Genomic DNA, 13,980 nt, shown 5'->3' with positions numbered 1-13,980 from the left:
AGCTGGCCAGCCAGCCAGGGCTGGTCCACAACTCTGACCATTGTCAGGTCTTACAGCCTTGACATTGGCACCACTCCCTCAGTCCTTCGACCTAGCTGTGCCCATCCACATTAGGCAGGGATTTGTCAGTCTGACGATGTTGTACTCCTGTTCCCAAAGCGTTGTTGCTTGAGATGGAAACCTCTCTAGGTTATGTATGAAACCACACTCCATGCATCCCTGCGAATGCTTCCTTCACTCTAGATCCTCAGCAGGTGGATTGTGGATGCAACGCTGAGGGCTGGTCCACAACTCTGACCATTGTCAGGTCTTACAGCCTTGACATTGTCACCACTCCCTCAGTCCTTCGACCTAGCTGTGCCCATCCACATAAGCCAGGGATTTGTCAGTCTGACGATGTTGTACTCTTGTTCCCAAAGCGTTGTTGCTTGAGATGGAAACCTCTCTAGGTTATGTATGAAACCACACTCCCTGCATCCCTGCGAATGCTTCCTTCACTCTCCAAAAGTTAGTGATGTCTCTCCTGCACGTGCTTTCATAGCTTCCTGATCACTATGTCACCCCGCAGGTGACACCATGCGGTTCCATTGGACAGATAATACACGTTGTTCAGAGCATGGTCACGCAGAGGTGTTCCCAAAGCGTTGTTGAAGCAGCGTCTCGTTCCCTCTGGGAACCTGGGTTACATACATAACCTAAAGACGTTCCAAATGCGTAAGAGATTTCTTACGACATCCCTTTCACGGCCTTGGGGCTGCGCTGAGTGCTCTGAGGAGCTCCAGGGCGGAACGGAGCTGTTCTGGAAATCCGGGAGCGGAACTGAGCTCGCCTGGAGACCTTGGAGCAGAGAGGAGCTCTCGGGGACGCTGTGGAGCTGAGAGGAGCCCTCGGGGACATGCTGGAGCTAAAAGGAGCTCTTGGGGACATGCTGGAGCAGAGAGAAGCTCTCGGGACGCTCTGTGACAGAGAGGAGCTTTCTATGGAGACCTGGAGCGGAGCTGGGCTCTCATGTAGGTCCGGGGGCGAAGCTGGGCTCTCATAGACACACTGGAGCGGAACGGAGCTGTCCCGGAAACCCTGGAGCGGAAAGGAACTTTCCTGAAAATCCTGGAACGGAAAGGAGCTGTCCTGGAAACTCTGGAGTGGAACGGAGCTGTCCCGGAAACTCTGGAGCGGAGATATGCTCTCAGGGACACACTGAAGCGGAGAGGTGCTCTCTTGGAGGTCTTGGAGCAGGGTGAGGATCTCCTGAAGGCCCGGGGGCGGAGCAGAGCCGTCCTGCAGGACCTGGAGCAGGACGGAGATCTCCTGGAGGTCCTGGGGCGAAACTGAGCTCGCCTGGAGTCCTTGAAGCTGAGAAGAGCTCTCGGAGACATGCTGGAGCTGAGAGGAGCTCCCGGAGACATGCTGGAGCTGAGAGGAGCTCTCGGAGACATGCTGGAGCTGAGAGGAGCTCTCTGTGGAGACCTGAAGCGGAACGGAGCTCTCTTCAGGACTCTGGAGCGGAACGGAGCTCTTGTCAGGACTCTGGAGCGGAACGGAGCTCTCTTCAGGACTCTGGAGCGAAAAAAAAGTCCTCCTGGAAACCCTGGGGTGGAGCCTGCTTAGAATCGAGAGGGTTGCAAAGCAGATACGCCGGATTCATCCCAAACATCCCCGTGAGAAGCTCAATGAAATGAGTACACGAGCGGAAATCCCCTCAGAATGTGCTTCACAGCTTACTGGCGAGAGAGAGAGAGTCTCCAGACAAGAGGGAGATATGGAGCCTGATTTTAGCTGTTTCAGTGGTGTAAGAGAAGGGATAGAAACACATGTTTACCCACGCTCCATACAAAAACGCTCCACTCCATGAGTAGCTTCAGGTGTGCGTGATTAGGCCTGGAGCTCCAGAGAGAGTGGAGGCATGAGTGATAACCACGCACACCTGGAGCTCTAGGAAGAGCGGAGGCATAGAGAGCCACCAAAGGGGGCGTGGCAGGTGGATCCCTGACAAATGGCTTAGTAGTTAATGCTTTGAGATCGGTACACTTTAACTGCTCAGCTACAGATTATTGGTAAAATATACAAAAAATATGGAAAAACACAGACTAGCACCAGGTGACACTTTATTTCCATTAAAACACGTATGTGTTACAACTATATGTTTTAATATAACCAAATATTTCAACAAATAAAATATTATTTTACATAAACCGCTCTGGAATGATCTTGTTCAGATAATGATAGTTTTAATTATCAAAAATTAGACCCCATATAGGCTTTTATGTGTGATCATTAGTCAAAACCAAAGTGTTTCTTTGGTTTAATGTACCTCGTTATTTTAAATATTTGTTCCATACTGTATATAAAAACCAAGAAAGTAAAACGAATAAAAAAAACTCAGGGAGATAATTTAATACTAAATAGACTCATTCTGAATGAGTCCATGTACAAGAGTAAATTAGTGTTTGTGTATGTATGTATGTATGTATGTACCTGTGTGTGTGTGTGTGTGTGTGTGTGTGTGTGTGTGTGTGTGTGTGTGTGTGTGTGTTTCCTCAGAAATGTAAAAAAACAAAAATGTAAGTCTAAATAATGTATTAATTTTAGTAAACTCTCCATATTTAAACAGCCAAAAAGGACATGGTATTTATGTGCTATTTCTGTATCTACAAAAAAAAAAAAAAACATGTATTATGACCCTGTTAAAATCCTGAAAGCAAAATTTTATTTTGGTAAGATATAAGGAAAATGTTATGCAGACCTCCTTCAATAGTGTTTTATCTATCCCACCCACCTAGATAACCCATTTCATCCTTGGTTTCTTTTCTTTTCTAAAAAGCATAAGGTCCAACATAGATAGACAGGCGGAGGGTTGAGCTACTCTGGTAGCTCATCACAGGGTTGACAGACACCATCTCCAGATCAAGGGAATACTCTTTGGGTCCAGTGACTTCCCGAGCCAGAACCAACATGGCACTGACGTTATTGATTTGCTAAAAAATGCAGAGGAAAATCACTTCAGACAATAATGCACCGATTTGCCCACATGATCTTTGAAAGTGTAAAATGTAAACTGTGCAAAAAATTTTTTAGTAATGATTTGAAAAAAATTTAATCGTCTCTTACTCGGATGTAAAAGTCTCCCCTATCATCCCCAGACCGGATGTGGAAAGTGTTGTAGGCTCCAGGGTAGACACTAGTGGCCTGGATTTGGAATATATCAGATGGCACAGAGCGTTCAGAGGTAATGCTCATGTAGCGATGAACGATGGAGAAAGGCAGGTTACGGCATTCTGGTTTCGAAGTTGGACACACGCATCGACTAGAGAGTTTGAAAAAGAAGCAAGATAGAGTCTGAGTGAGAGTGGGAGAGAATGTTAGGAACAGATTGGGTGCTAAAAATTTGTCTTCTAACCCTGTTGGCACTAATGCTTCCTGTCTGGCCTCTGTTAAATAAAGAAATACTCCAGGGCCTTTCAACCTAAGCTTTATCCATCATATCTGTTAAATAGGTGCTTCCCATAGGTTTTAAGAAAATAAAATTTGCGAAATTTCGTTTAGTCAGAATTCACTTATATTGGAAATTTGTTGGCCGTTTTTAGTCAATATTTAAAATAACTAAGTACATAATGAGAATTCAATAAAAGCTTTAGGCAGATGTCAAGACAGATGTACGAGTCATGTCATAGCTTTTCTTAATAGTTTTGTCATTTTCATACACTGAAAGATTTTTTAACTCACACTACTACATTGGAAATTCCTAAGCTCAAAAGGCTTCCCTTAACAAAGAACAACACACATCTAGGGGCTCCTGAGTGGCACAACAGTTTGCCCTACTATAAGGACATCCTGGCAATGAATCTCTGCAAAGCCACAACCATACTTAGAAACCAGGGATGCAAGCTGGGTAGGAGAGAAGGCATATGCTGTCTTCCCTGTCAATTGTAACAGTACTGTGTGTTTGTGAGATCGTGTATGCCTTCTTCAATGTGTGTTTCACTGCCCTGTGACGCAGCATGAGTAGGATTTTGCAAAGATGTGGTTGATTTGCTTCATGTGTCTTGGAGGAATCACTTGTTAGCCTTTACCCTGGGTGGTAGTGTCATACCTTTAGGAAGAGCTGGCTGGTAAGTGGGATTTGGCAGGTGAAAATGCAAAAAAAACCCACATGCATATGTAAAATTTACAGATTCGTAGACTTCCATTATTATTCTTGCTAAATGATATTTAAGTGAATCAATTTTCTGTTCTTTTCTCAGTACAGAAGAATGTGTCAAAAATTTCAACAAGGTAAATCATATGCAGGCTATAGATAGATATGTGTGTGTCGATTACTTCTCTGAAACATGGATGTAGGGATCCTGGCAGCGATTGGAGTCAACACAATGGTATCCACCATGGATATTCACACAGCTCTGTCCCTCTGCACACTGATGGGGACCTGACTCACACTCATTCACGTCTACACACAGACAGGAACATCATGAATAATACACAACAATGTGAATGGCAGATTTTAAGAATATAGAAAGTAGGATTTTTTCCCTTATGAGTCACTGCTTCTGCCAACCTAATACGCTTCCACTGCTATTATGAGGAATGGTGATGATGTTCGAGGTGCAGTAGGTGTGAGTAAGTAAAGCTTTACCTTGGCAGAGGCGTGAGCCGATGAGTTGATATCCTTGAGGACACACACAGGAGAAACGGCCTGGTTCGTTTACACACTGGAACTGACACAAGTAACTGGAGTAGCTGCACTCATCTATGTCTTTGGACAGAGAAAGTTTGGCAAAGAATGTTAAGATTGACAAAAAAAATTGAGCAGAAACCTTGTGAAAAGAACAGAACAAAACATATTACAATAACTCATATGATGTGATAACAAATTATATACCAGTGGTGGGTGATCAGGGCCGGCAAAGCCTTCTCTGCCAGCCTAAATACTATCAGAAGCACTGACCTATATTTACAACCTAAATTTCAATATTTGTTCCATGGAATTGTATTAATTTATTCCCAACAGTTTATTCTCTTTATTTCTGGCGTTTCTCTTGGCTGAACTGCTTCCAGTACGTGTATGTGGAGGTTAGAATTCAGATTTCAGCCATGTCAATCTAATCTGCCCAGGGCCTTCAAAGTCTGTACTGCTGGCCTTTTTACCCTAGTCTCTATTATCAATGGGTCTGTTTCTTTAACCAATCAGATTTCATATTTGCCTCACAGGGACTGCCAGCTAGCTATATTGCGTTTTTGTATAGTATTGATGGTTTCTATAATTGCGACAGGATAGTGGTGTTATTAGAAGGTGGATTAAGTTGGGTAAGTCCTCACTGAAGACGCAGGTACCAAATGCATGGCCCGCCACTGTTATATACTAATAAACTATTAGCATTTTTGTACAAATGGGAACCAGAGAGCATTTGTGTACCAAATTCAATGTAAAAAATCACAAGGTCTTTAAAACATTTATTTATATGTGTAATAAAAATAGAATTTGAGCTACAAATACCTTCTGAAAAGTATTCTTTTTATCAAAACTGAAAAGTTGTTTTTTCCATTCTTCAACAATTCAGTTCCCGGTAGTCGGTACTCACTGTAACCTTAAATTCCTATTCTTGATTAATAGGAGGGAAACCTAATATGGCTTTTGCTGTTGTACCACATCTGCCTCTTCTACTACTAGGATACTACAAAACCACAAGTTATGGACAGAGTCATTGAGATATTTTTCCTCATTCTGATGAGTGATGTTACCTTTAACAATGCTATTAAGATCCCTTTGCATAGTTTAATGCATTTCATTGCTGCTAGATGATTGAGTAATGAAAATGTGCCTAAAAAAGCTCTTGTGTCAAACTAGTTTATGGGATAAAATATTCTAATTGTGTCTAGAATCCAATGAACTGAAAGTGTATCTTAACAATTTTGGACATATGCAAATGACATATTCAAGACATATTTTTTTTCTGAACTGTTCAGCCCTAATATTACATTGAAATTTAAAGAATTTGTCAATAATTTCAGTAGTTAGACCTCTAATACAAGTCTAGGTCAATAAATAAGCACAGACAGTTAACCACTTACCATTGCATGTGAAGCCATCAGGGTCCAGGTCATAGCCCTGTTCACAGCGACAAAGAAATGTCCCATATGTGTTGTAGCACCTCTGCTGACATGGTGCCCCCATTTCACATTCATTTACATCTAAATAAAACACCCAAAACAGCACATGATGCTACACATACAGTAAAACATACATGGCGGAACATGGTACCTAACAAATCATTCGGACAAAAGCATAAAATTATTCTTTCAAAACACTTGAATGTGCACAAAATTTGGTATTTTTAAGTATAAAAAGTTATATGAAGAGATTAGTACTAACTGCCCGTATTTAAACAATATTATAAATTAAGTTATTTCTATGATTAAGCAATTTTTATCTTTTAAGCAATATTCTACAAAAATGTATTAATTTACAATATAATATTATATTATATGCAACCATTATTTGAAACCCAATATGAAATGTTTCAAATCTGCAAACAAATCACAGTCCTGTAACTTGTAACTGATTAGTTTTGGTTGGGCATAGTATGCTAATTGTAATTTAGAAAAGCTGATTGTTTCTGACAGCTAACAGTAAAATGTGTGGTTAACATTATGTTAATCACTCACCCACACAGGAGCGGTTGTTCCCTGCCACCTGAAATCCTGGCTCACACTGGCAGGCGAAAGATCCAGGATAGTTGACACAGCGATGCTGGCAGTAGCGGTTCATGCACTCATCAATATCTAGCACAAAAAAGAACAGTTAACACACAGGCTTATACTTGCACATAGAAATGAATGAGGATGAATGAGGTATAAAGGTCATCTGTCTCACCAACACACTCCTGGTTTAACTTTCTGTAGCCATCAGGACACTGGCAGGTGTATGTCCCAAGAGTGTTAACGCAGTGCTGACTCGGTAGGCAGTCATGCATATCCAGTTCACACTCATCTACATCTGTGAAAAAGTATGCACTAGCATTATATAGGACATAATTGCGATTATGTAATGCATCTGTAAAAGACAAGAGACAAGGGCAGAGGTTTACCCTCCAACATGACCCTCAGCATATTGCCAAAGCAACACTGAATTGGGTCACATCCAAGAATCTGAATGTTTTTGGCTGACTGTTCACTGTATTCATTACACACAGCCTGATCAGGTGGAATAAACAAATAATTTCTGGATCCTACTATGCAAAGCTGATAGAGACATATCCCAGAATCTAGGTTTCAGGTTGCAACATGAATATTAGTTCCTTAATTACTTATGCATATAATTGATTTCTTTATATTTACACTGTAAGCGATCCACTCAAAAGCTACAAATAAGTTAGTGAATTTTAAAGCATGCAAGATATAGGGTTTAGTCAAAATACTCAGAATATCAGATTTTTTCCCTTTTCTTCTTTTTAGGTACCACAATGTAATTTATTTTCATTTAGGTTGAGTCGCAAGTTTTTGATTTAAGGTGATACCACATATTTGAGTACATTGAAAAAGAATGCATACTCCTCCAACTTTGTCTTACCTATGCAGCTTTCTCCCTGGGCCTCATAACCCACAGGACAAGGGTTAAAAGCCCCACTGGACAACCCCGGAAGACCTGACTCTGACTGGCCAGAGGGCACGGGGGCAGTGATGACAGAGGCAGAGCGAGGGAGACAAAGGTAACCACCATAGTGGTTAAAGCATTTCATCTCCCCCTGACATGGTTCTGAAATCGTCTCACACTCGTTTATGTCTAAGGACAGAGTAAAAATGGAAAAGGGATGATGAAGAGCCTGATGAAGAGCCTGGTAATAGTGGAGACAGACAAATAAATCACAGCAAGGACAGAAAGTATGTGATCTCACCAGCTTATGCTAATCAGAGGACAAATCACTGAATCACTGTATCACATTGCTCTAATCACCTGCCACCCACCTTTACAGTGTTGTTTCTGCGCATCCCACTCATATCCATCTGTGCACTCCTGACAGAGAGAGACAAACCAAGACACATTTTTACACACAACTTGAGACATACTGTATCTGCGGAGATCAACAATTTCATCAAGTTACACTGCAAAAACCTTGTCTGACTTTATAATACTAATTATAACTAATGATTCAAAGATTGATGTCAACAGATCCAAGAAATAACAGTCACATGATAGTCACACCCATTTACATTTTTGGGAAAAGGACAAGGGCTTGTCAGTGTTCTCATTACAAATCATTACAAGTTCTACCCAAATGTAGCAAAATGAGCTAAAATCTGCTTAAACATAAAGGGCCCTGCTGAAGAGCAAACTGGTGTGAATGACAAGATAGATATATAATTAGCAACCTCATATAGGTAGGTATTTTATGGTATCTCACAAAAGTGAGTACACCCCTCACATTTCAACAACTATTTAAGTATATCTCCTCAAGGGACAATACTATAGAAATGAAACTTGGATATATTTTATTCTTATTCTATATTTTATTCTATAATTCTCTCATACTGACCATTGTATGTTCAACATTGAATCTCATGGCAAAGAACTTCTATGAGGATTTGAGAATTTGAATTGTTGCTCACTACAAAGATGGCCTAGGCTAAAAGAAGATCGGTAACACCCTGAAACTGAGTTACAGTACAGTGACCACGGTCATACAGAGATTTTCTTAGACAGGTTTCACTTGGAACAGGCCTCGCAAGGGTCGATCAATTAAGTCCTTATGCTGTGCATCATGTGCAGAAGCTGGCTACCAGTGCTACCAGTATTGCTTTGGAGGTTGCAGAAGTGGAAAGTCCACTTGTCAGTGCTCAGACCAGACAAGTCAGTCGTCCCCGAAGGAAGCCTTTTCTAAAGCTGGCTCATAAGAAAGCCCTCAACAGTTTGATGAAGACGACCTGTCCAAGAGCATGAATTACTGGACCCATGTCCTGTGTTCTGATAAGAGTAAGATCATCTTGTTTGGCTCAGATGGTGTCCAGCATGGGTGGCGACACCCTGTGAGGAGTACCAAGAAAATTGTGTCTTGCCAGTCAAGCATTGTGGTGGTAAAATCATGGGCTGCATGTGTGCTGCTGGTCCTGCGGAGCTGCTTTTCATTGAGGAAAACATGGTTTCCAACATGGGCCATTCTGAAGCAGAACATGATGACCTCCCTTCAAAAACTGGGCAGAACAGCAGTTTTCCAACATAATAACGACCCCAAACACACTGCTAAGATGACAACTGCTTTGCTGAGGGAGAAGGTGAAGGTGATGGAGTGGCCAAGCATGTCTCCAGACCTGAACCCTATTTAGCACCTGTAGGGCATCCTTAAGTGAAAGGTGTCTAACATTCAGCAGCTCCATGATGTCATTATGGAGTAGCAGGAAGAGGATCCCAGCAACAACATCTGCAGCTCTGTTGAATTTCATGTCCAGTAGGATTAGTTTGGCAATAATAGCTGTATGTTCATTTATTATCAAAGGACTGCTGTACTGCTATACCAGCTGCACATTCACTACTTTAAAGTATATCCAATTTTTATTTCTATAATATTGTCCCTTGAGAACATAAAATAACATGGTTGTTGAAATGTTATATTGAGATACCTTAAAACTTTTTATCACACATATTGGAATCATTCAACAAATTATTTTATTTTGGTCAGTTTGAATACATATGTTTGAATTTTTATGTTACCTTATGTTTTATCTTTTATAAAAAAAAAATTACATCACTTAAAATAATGTTCTATTTAGTAAATATTCAATCTCAATGAAGTCTATTTTGGTTGCAGGTTGTAAGACTAACAAATGTGGAAAAGTTCAGTTCCTGGGCAGGCAAATGAATGTTGGCCAGAATCTTTCTTTTTTTTTCATTTTGCTTACATGCCAAACTTTTCCTGCAATTAAGGTATTATGTACTTAATAACATAAAAAAACGTCTCGTCTGGCAAATTGATATCATATGAGATCAATAACATGCACTGTACACAAATTTATTCACTTAAATGTCAGTTACCTCCATTTAATTTCTTATTGATTATAAACGTTTTAAACAATATCACAGTAGACCACACTATTGAAACTGAAATATTATAAAGATCCTTTGATTCTTACCGTGTAAGTATCAGTCTCAGCAGGTGACTGACAATTTGTCACAGACAGAAAGACCAAAATGACACACAGCAGCAAACAGCACAAGCCCTTCATTATTGCACACACTCAGGTGCAGATGAATGTAGAAGCAGATGTGTGGGCACTTTTACACGGATACCAATCAGTGAAATTTCTGAAAAAGTGCAAGAATAGAAGAGAGAAGGAGAGGAAAAGAAAGGGACAAAAGTAGATTTTAACCAAAAAACACTAATAGTCATCTCAAATGTAACACACCTGCAGATGATGTAAATTGTTTAGACTGGAGGTGAAATAAAAATACTCTGTGTATGCTCAGGGCATGTTAAAAACTCTTTTCAGGTTAAACACTCTAAGAGATATGAATGTGAACAAACCATTCTGTCAAATCACTTTGGAATGATATGATATCAAATTAGATATTTAATGCATGCCAAGGTTATGTGAAAAGTAACAATGGCATTTCTCTTTGTTTTTTTTTTTAGATATATATACTGTATATATGAGGGGGCTCAGTCTACCAGCTGCTCCTGATGTTTGTGCTGGAACACGAATGCTGGCCAGCACTGCAAGGAAATAATCACACTGAGGCTGCTTTCCCAAAATCACAGAGTTACACAATAGTTATTCTGTACCCTGGGTTCAAAAGTTAACAGCATGGTTTTGGGAAAAAAACAGAACTGATATTTAGAAAGGTTTCTGCTTTTGTGACTTGTTGTTTTAATACACAAGATCTTCAGATGATTTGAGAAATTGAAATTTTTTGTGAGAATTTGAGTGCATGATTATAATTATACAATTATATACAAAAAAATTATACATTATTGGCAGTCCAAGAACTGTGAAACATGATGGTAATGTGAATTTAACCAAGTACCAAATATTTTTAGAATAGAAATACATAAAGGAAGATGCCCACAGCTAGTATTCTCTCCATGGAAGGCTTCAAGAAATATTTAATTATTTAACAAATTTAACAAATATTAATCATATCAGGGAGATGATTCATGGATTAGAAATTAGTTTTTTCAATTCCCTTATTTCTGTAAAGCTGCTTATTGACAATGTATTCTATTAAAAAAGTGATATAAAAATAAAATAAAACAGAATTTAATTAACTGTGGGGGTGCCAATATTTTTTATCAGTGTTTTGCATCAAGACAACTTCACTTCATTTAAGTAAAAAAAAAATACTTTACTTTAAATGAAACAATATGAGTAGGATCAAAATCATATGCAGCTCTACTTAAGAGATCATTATAAATTAAAGTTTCGTTCTTGAAAAGTCTGTGGTTAAACATTAAGTAGAAACAGAATAGTAAAAAATGTATAAATATAGCATTTCCTGCCACCAACAGGAATGTGTGTATAATAATAAAAAAAGGTATGCACATATCTAGACCTTCAGGTTTATTGTTGCGCATACTCTGCATGGACAAAAGTATATGCACACCTCAACATAAAACAATTTATCAATAGGATGTCTAAGTATCCTGTAGCATTACAATTTTCCTACATTGGAACTAAGGGGCCTCGACCAAACCTGTTCCAGCATGAGAATGCCATTGATCACAAAGTATGCCAATGTTGGCATGGAAGCCCTGACCTAATCCCCTCACACAAAGCTGACATCAGTGACTAGCCTCACTAATGCTTTTTGTGTCTGAATCTGAAGTTTCTCAGACAAGTTTAGGCTGTTACAGCAGATAATTTCATATTAATGCCATGCGTTTAGAATAGGGTGATCAAAAAGCACATATGAGTGCCATGTTCAGTTGTCCATCTACTGTTGAGCAATGGTTTATGCAGTGCATATGCATGTGGTGTCACAAACTTCATCACTTTAATGAAAGTGCAAGAATGTACCTTTGAATATTCTTCGTATCACCCAATCACAAACAATGGTACAGATTATCAACGTTTAATCTGACACAAAACAACAATGAAAAAATGACTTCTAAAATAATTTGAGCTTGCTTTCATCTCTATCTTATTATCTTCTATTGATCCTGTAATTGATTTTATTCATCACATGATCACAAAGTCTATTTTAGCCCACAATAACTATGTGACTAAAAGACAGTAAGCCTTAGATAACAACTGCAGACACTATAAGGTTCTTTGTTATCATAGGTGATACAAATCTACATGTTGGTCTCTGAATTCAATAAAAAAATACTTTTTTTTTTCTCTTAAATGCATGGCAGCAGCCATGTATTCTTTCCTTTTAATCTTAATTAATATTTACAAAAAAACATAATCTAGATAGCAATAGCAATGGTATACATTCTGATAATAAAAACTCAAACGAATGAAAAAGAAAAGAAATGAATTGAACACTATGCAAGTACCTTCACGTGGATCTCTCTTTAAAGTTTTTCTTTCTTCCCCTATTCCTGTGACTCTTTGGTCTGCCTCTTTCTGCTGCCTGTGACAAATAAGGTGCTTCCAGTAAGGTCTGAATAGTTCAGAGTGAGACAAGCTGGTGGACCCACTCCCAGTATGTGAGATAAAATCAACTTAAGACAGCCCACTCACTCCCCCTTTGCCACCCGTCTCCCGCCCTGTCTCTTTCTAACCCCCTAGGATTCAAATTCCTGGTCTCAGGCCCAAATTCCAAATTCATCTCTCAAGCAGTAAGAAACACAAGCAGCATGTGTTGTTGCATGTCTCCTGCCAGTATAAGAAAACAATGCACCTGGGTTCTGTCAGTCAGATCCTCTAACGCGTTATAAAAATCTACTTTGCGGAAAGCAATGGTTTGTAACTGCATTTAGATTTGCCTTAATGTTTTCTGAACCTATACAGTATGAAGCTGCAGTAACTGTTCCCTCACCCACTGGGTTCCTCAGCTGGAGATTTCCTGGCTGAAAGGGGGCTAGAGCAATGTGGACACTGATTAATGAGGGTTACAGGAGAAACATAATCCAGAAAACAGTCCTCTGACTTCCAAAAAACTGTATTTTATAATTACCCTAAGGTTTATGAAGAGTGTTTTTTTCTCCTGCATATTCAGGCACAAGAAACCAAATTAGATCCTTTGGGGTTCCGGTTGATTTTCCACCAACTGCATGATCATTTCAGTGCGGTGTGTTTGAGTCATTATAATCATTGTGACATTTTTCCACTACACAAAAATATGCACAAGGGTGCTTAGTTTATTTCCCAGGAATATCAGTGATGACCAGTCACAGTAGAGGACAGTTGTTAAAGTAACTGCATCATTATGACTATGTACACCAACACAATCCAACTTATTGTGTAACAATATTATTTAGGGTTGTAACTAATGCAATAAAAAAAAAAAAAAACATATAACTAGTATAATAAAGAAGTTTTAATAATGCATTAGTAAATTAGCCCAAAGTACCCAGTTTTAATTATTTTAATTATCTAAGAAACGCTGCAGCAAAGAAAGTTTTTGCTATGCATTTAATACTTAGTTTTAGATGAAGGATAAGAATTTCAATGCTAATTTCCAGTTACAAAATAAAATTGGCCTTAACATTCTAATAATTTCTTTGGGGTTGTTAGTCCTTCCTTTCCTATAAACATTCCACTGTTAGAGCAAAGGTTTATGGATTGCTTTGTTGTGTGACATGATACCTTTAACCAAACATGGTATGGTACACTGCTAGTTAAACCCTGAGAGTACCATGGCAGTGCCAGTATTAACCAGATGCCAAAAACTATATAAATGGAACTAAAGAAGTAAGTGGAAAAATCATAGTTCCAGCTTTGTGGTACCAAAGCTTCTGGTGCCTTGTGTTCTAAAAAAAAAAAATAAAAATAAAAAAGTAATGAATAAATGACTACATTTTTGGAGTCACTGCTACTTTTGCACAC

At 39.1% G+C, this 13,980-nt stretch overlaps 1 protein-coding gene and 1 long non-coding RNA gene across 2 annotated transcripts; one reads left to right on the top strand and one right to left on the bottom strand.

Annotated features, from left to right (window-relative positions):
- Nucleotides 1–2,088: 2,088 nt before the first annotated feature.
- Nucleotides 2,089–12,656, bottom strand: efemp2b (EGF containing fibulin extracellular matrix protein 2b). Its single transcript, XM_083564768.1, has 11 exons — nt 12,486–12,656; nt 10,120–10,291; nt 7,960–8,008; nt 7,565–7,777; nt 6,869–6,991; nt 6,661–6,777; nt 6,067–6,186; nt 4,631–4,750; nt 4,318–4,444; nt 3,109–3,304; nt 2,089–2,975 (listed from the first exon to the last, which is right to left on the bottom strand). Exons 2-11 carry the CDS (start codon nt 10,210–10,212, stop codon nt 2,814–2,816), a joined length of 1,320 nt encoding a protein of 439 aa, XP_083420894.1. The 5' UTR covers nt 10,213–10,291; nt 12,486–12,656; the 3' UTR covers nt 2,089–2,813.
- A 1,055-nt stretch (nt 12,657–13,711) lies between these two features.
- On the top strand, nt 13,712–13,935 carry LOC310738833. Its single transcript, XR_014537169.1, has 2 exons — nt 13,712–13,771; nt 13,844–13,935. It is a non-coding gene; the product is annotated as an uncharacterized lncRNA (long non-coding RNA).
- The last annotated feature ends 45 nt before the right edge of the window (nt 13,936–13,980 follow it).

Source organism: Silurus aristotelis (assembly GCF_946808225.1).
Source record: "Silurus aristotelis genome assembly, chromosome: 16".
In the NCBI taxonomy this organism is placed as follows: domain Eukaryota; kingdom Metazoa; phylum Chordata; class Actinopteri; order Siluriformes; family Siluridae; genus Silurus; species Silurus aristotelis.
This window is presented reverse-complemented; position numbering and strand designations above follow the sequence as displayed.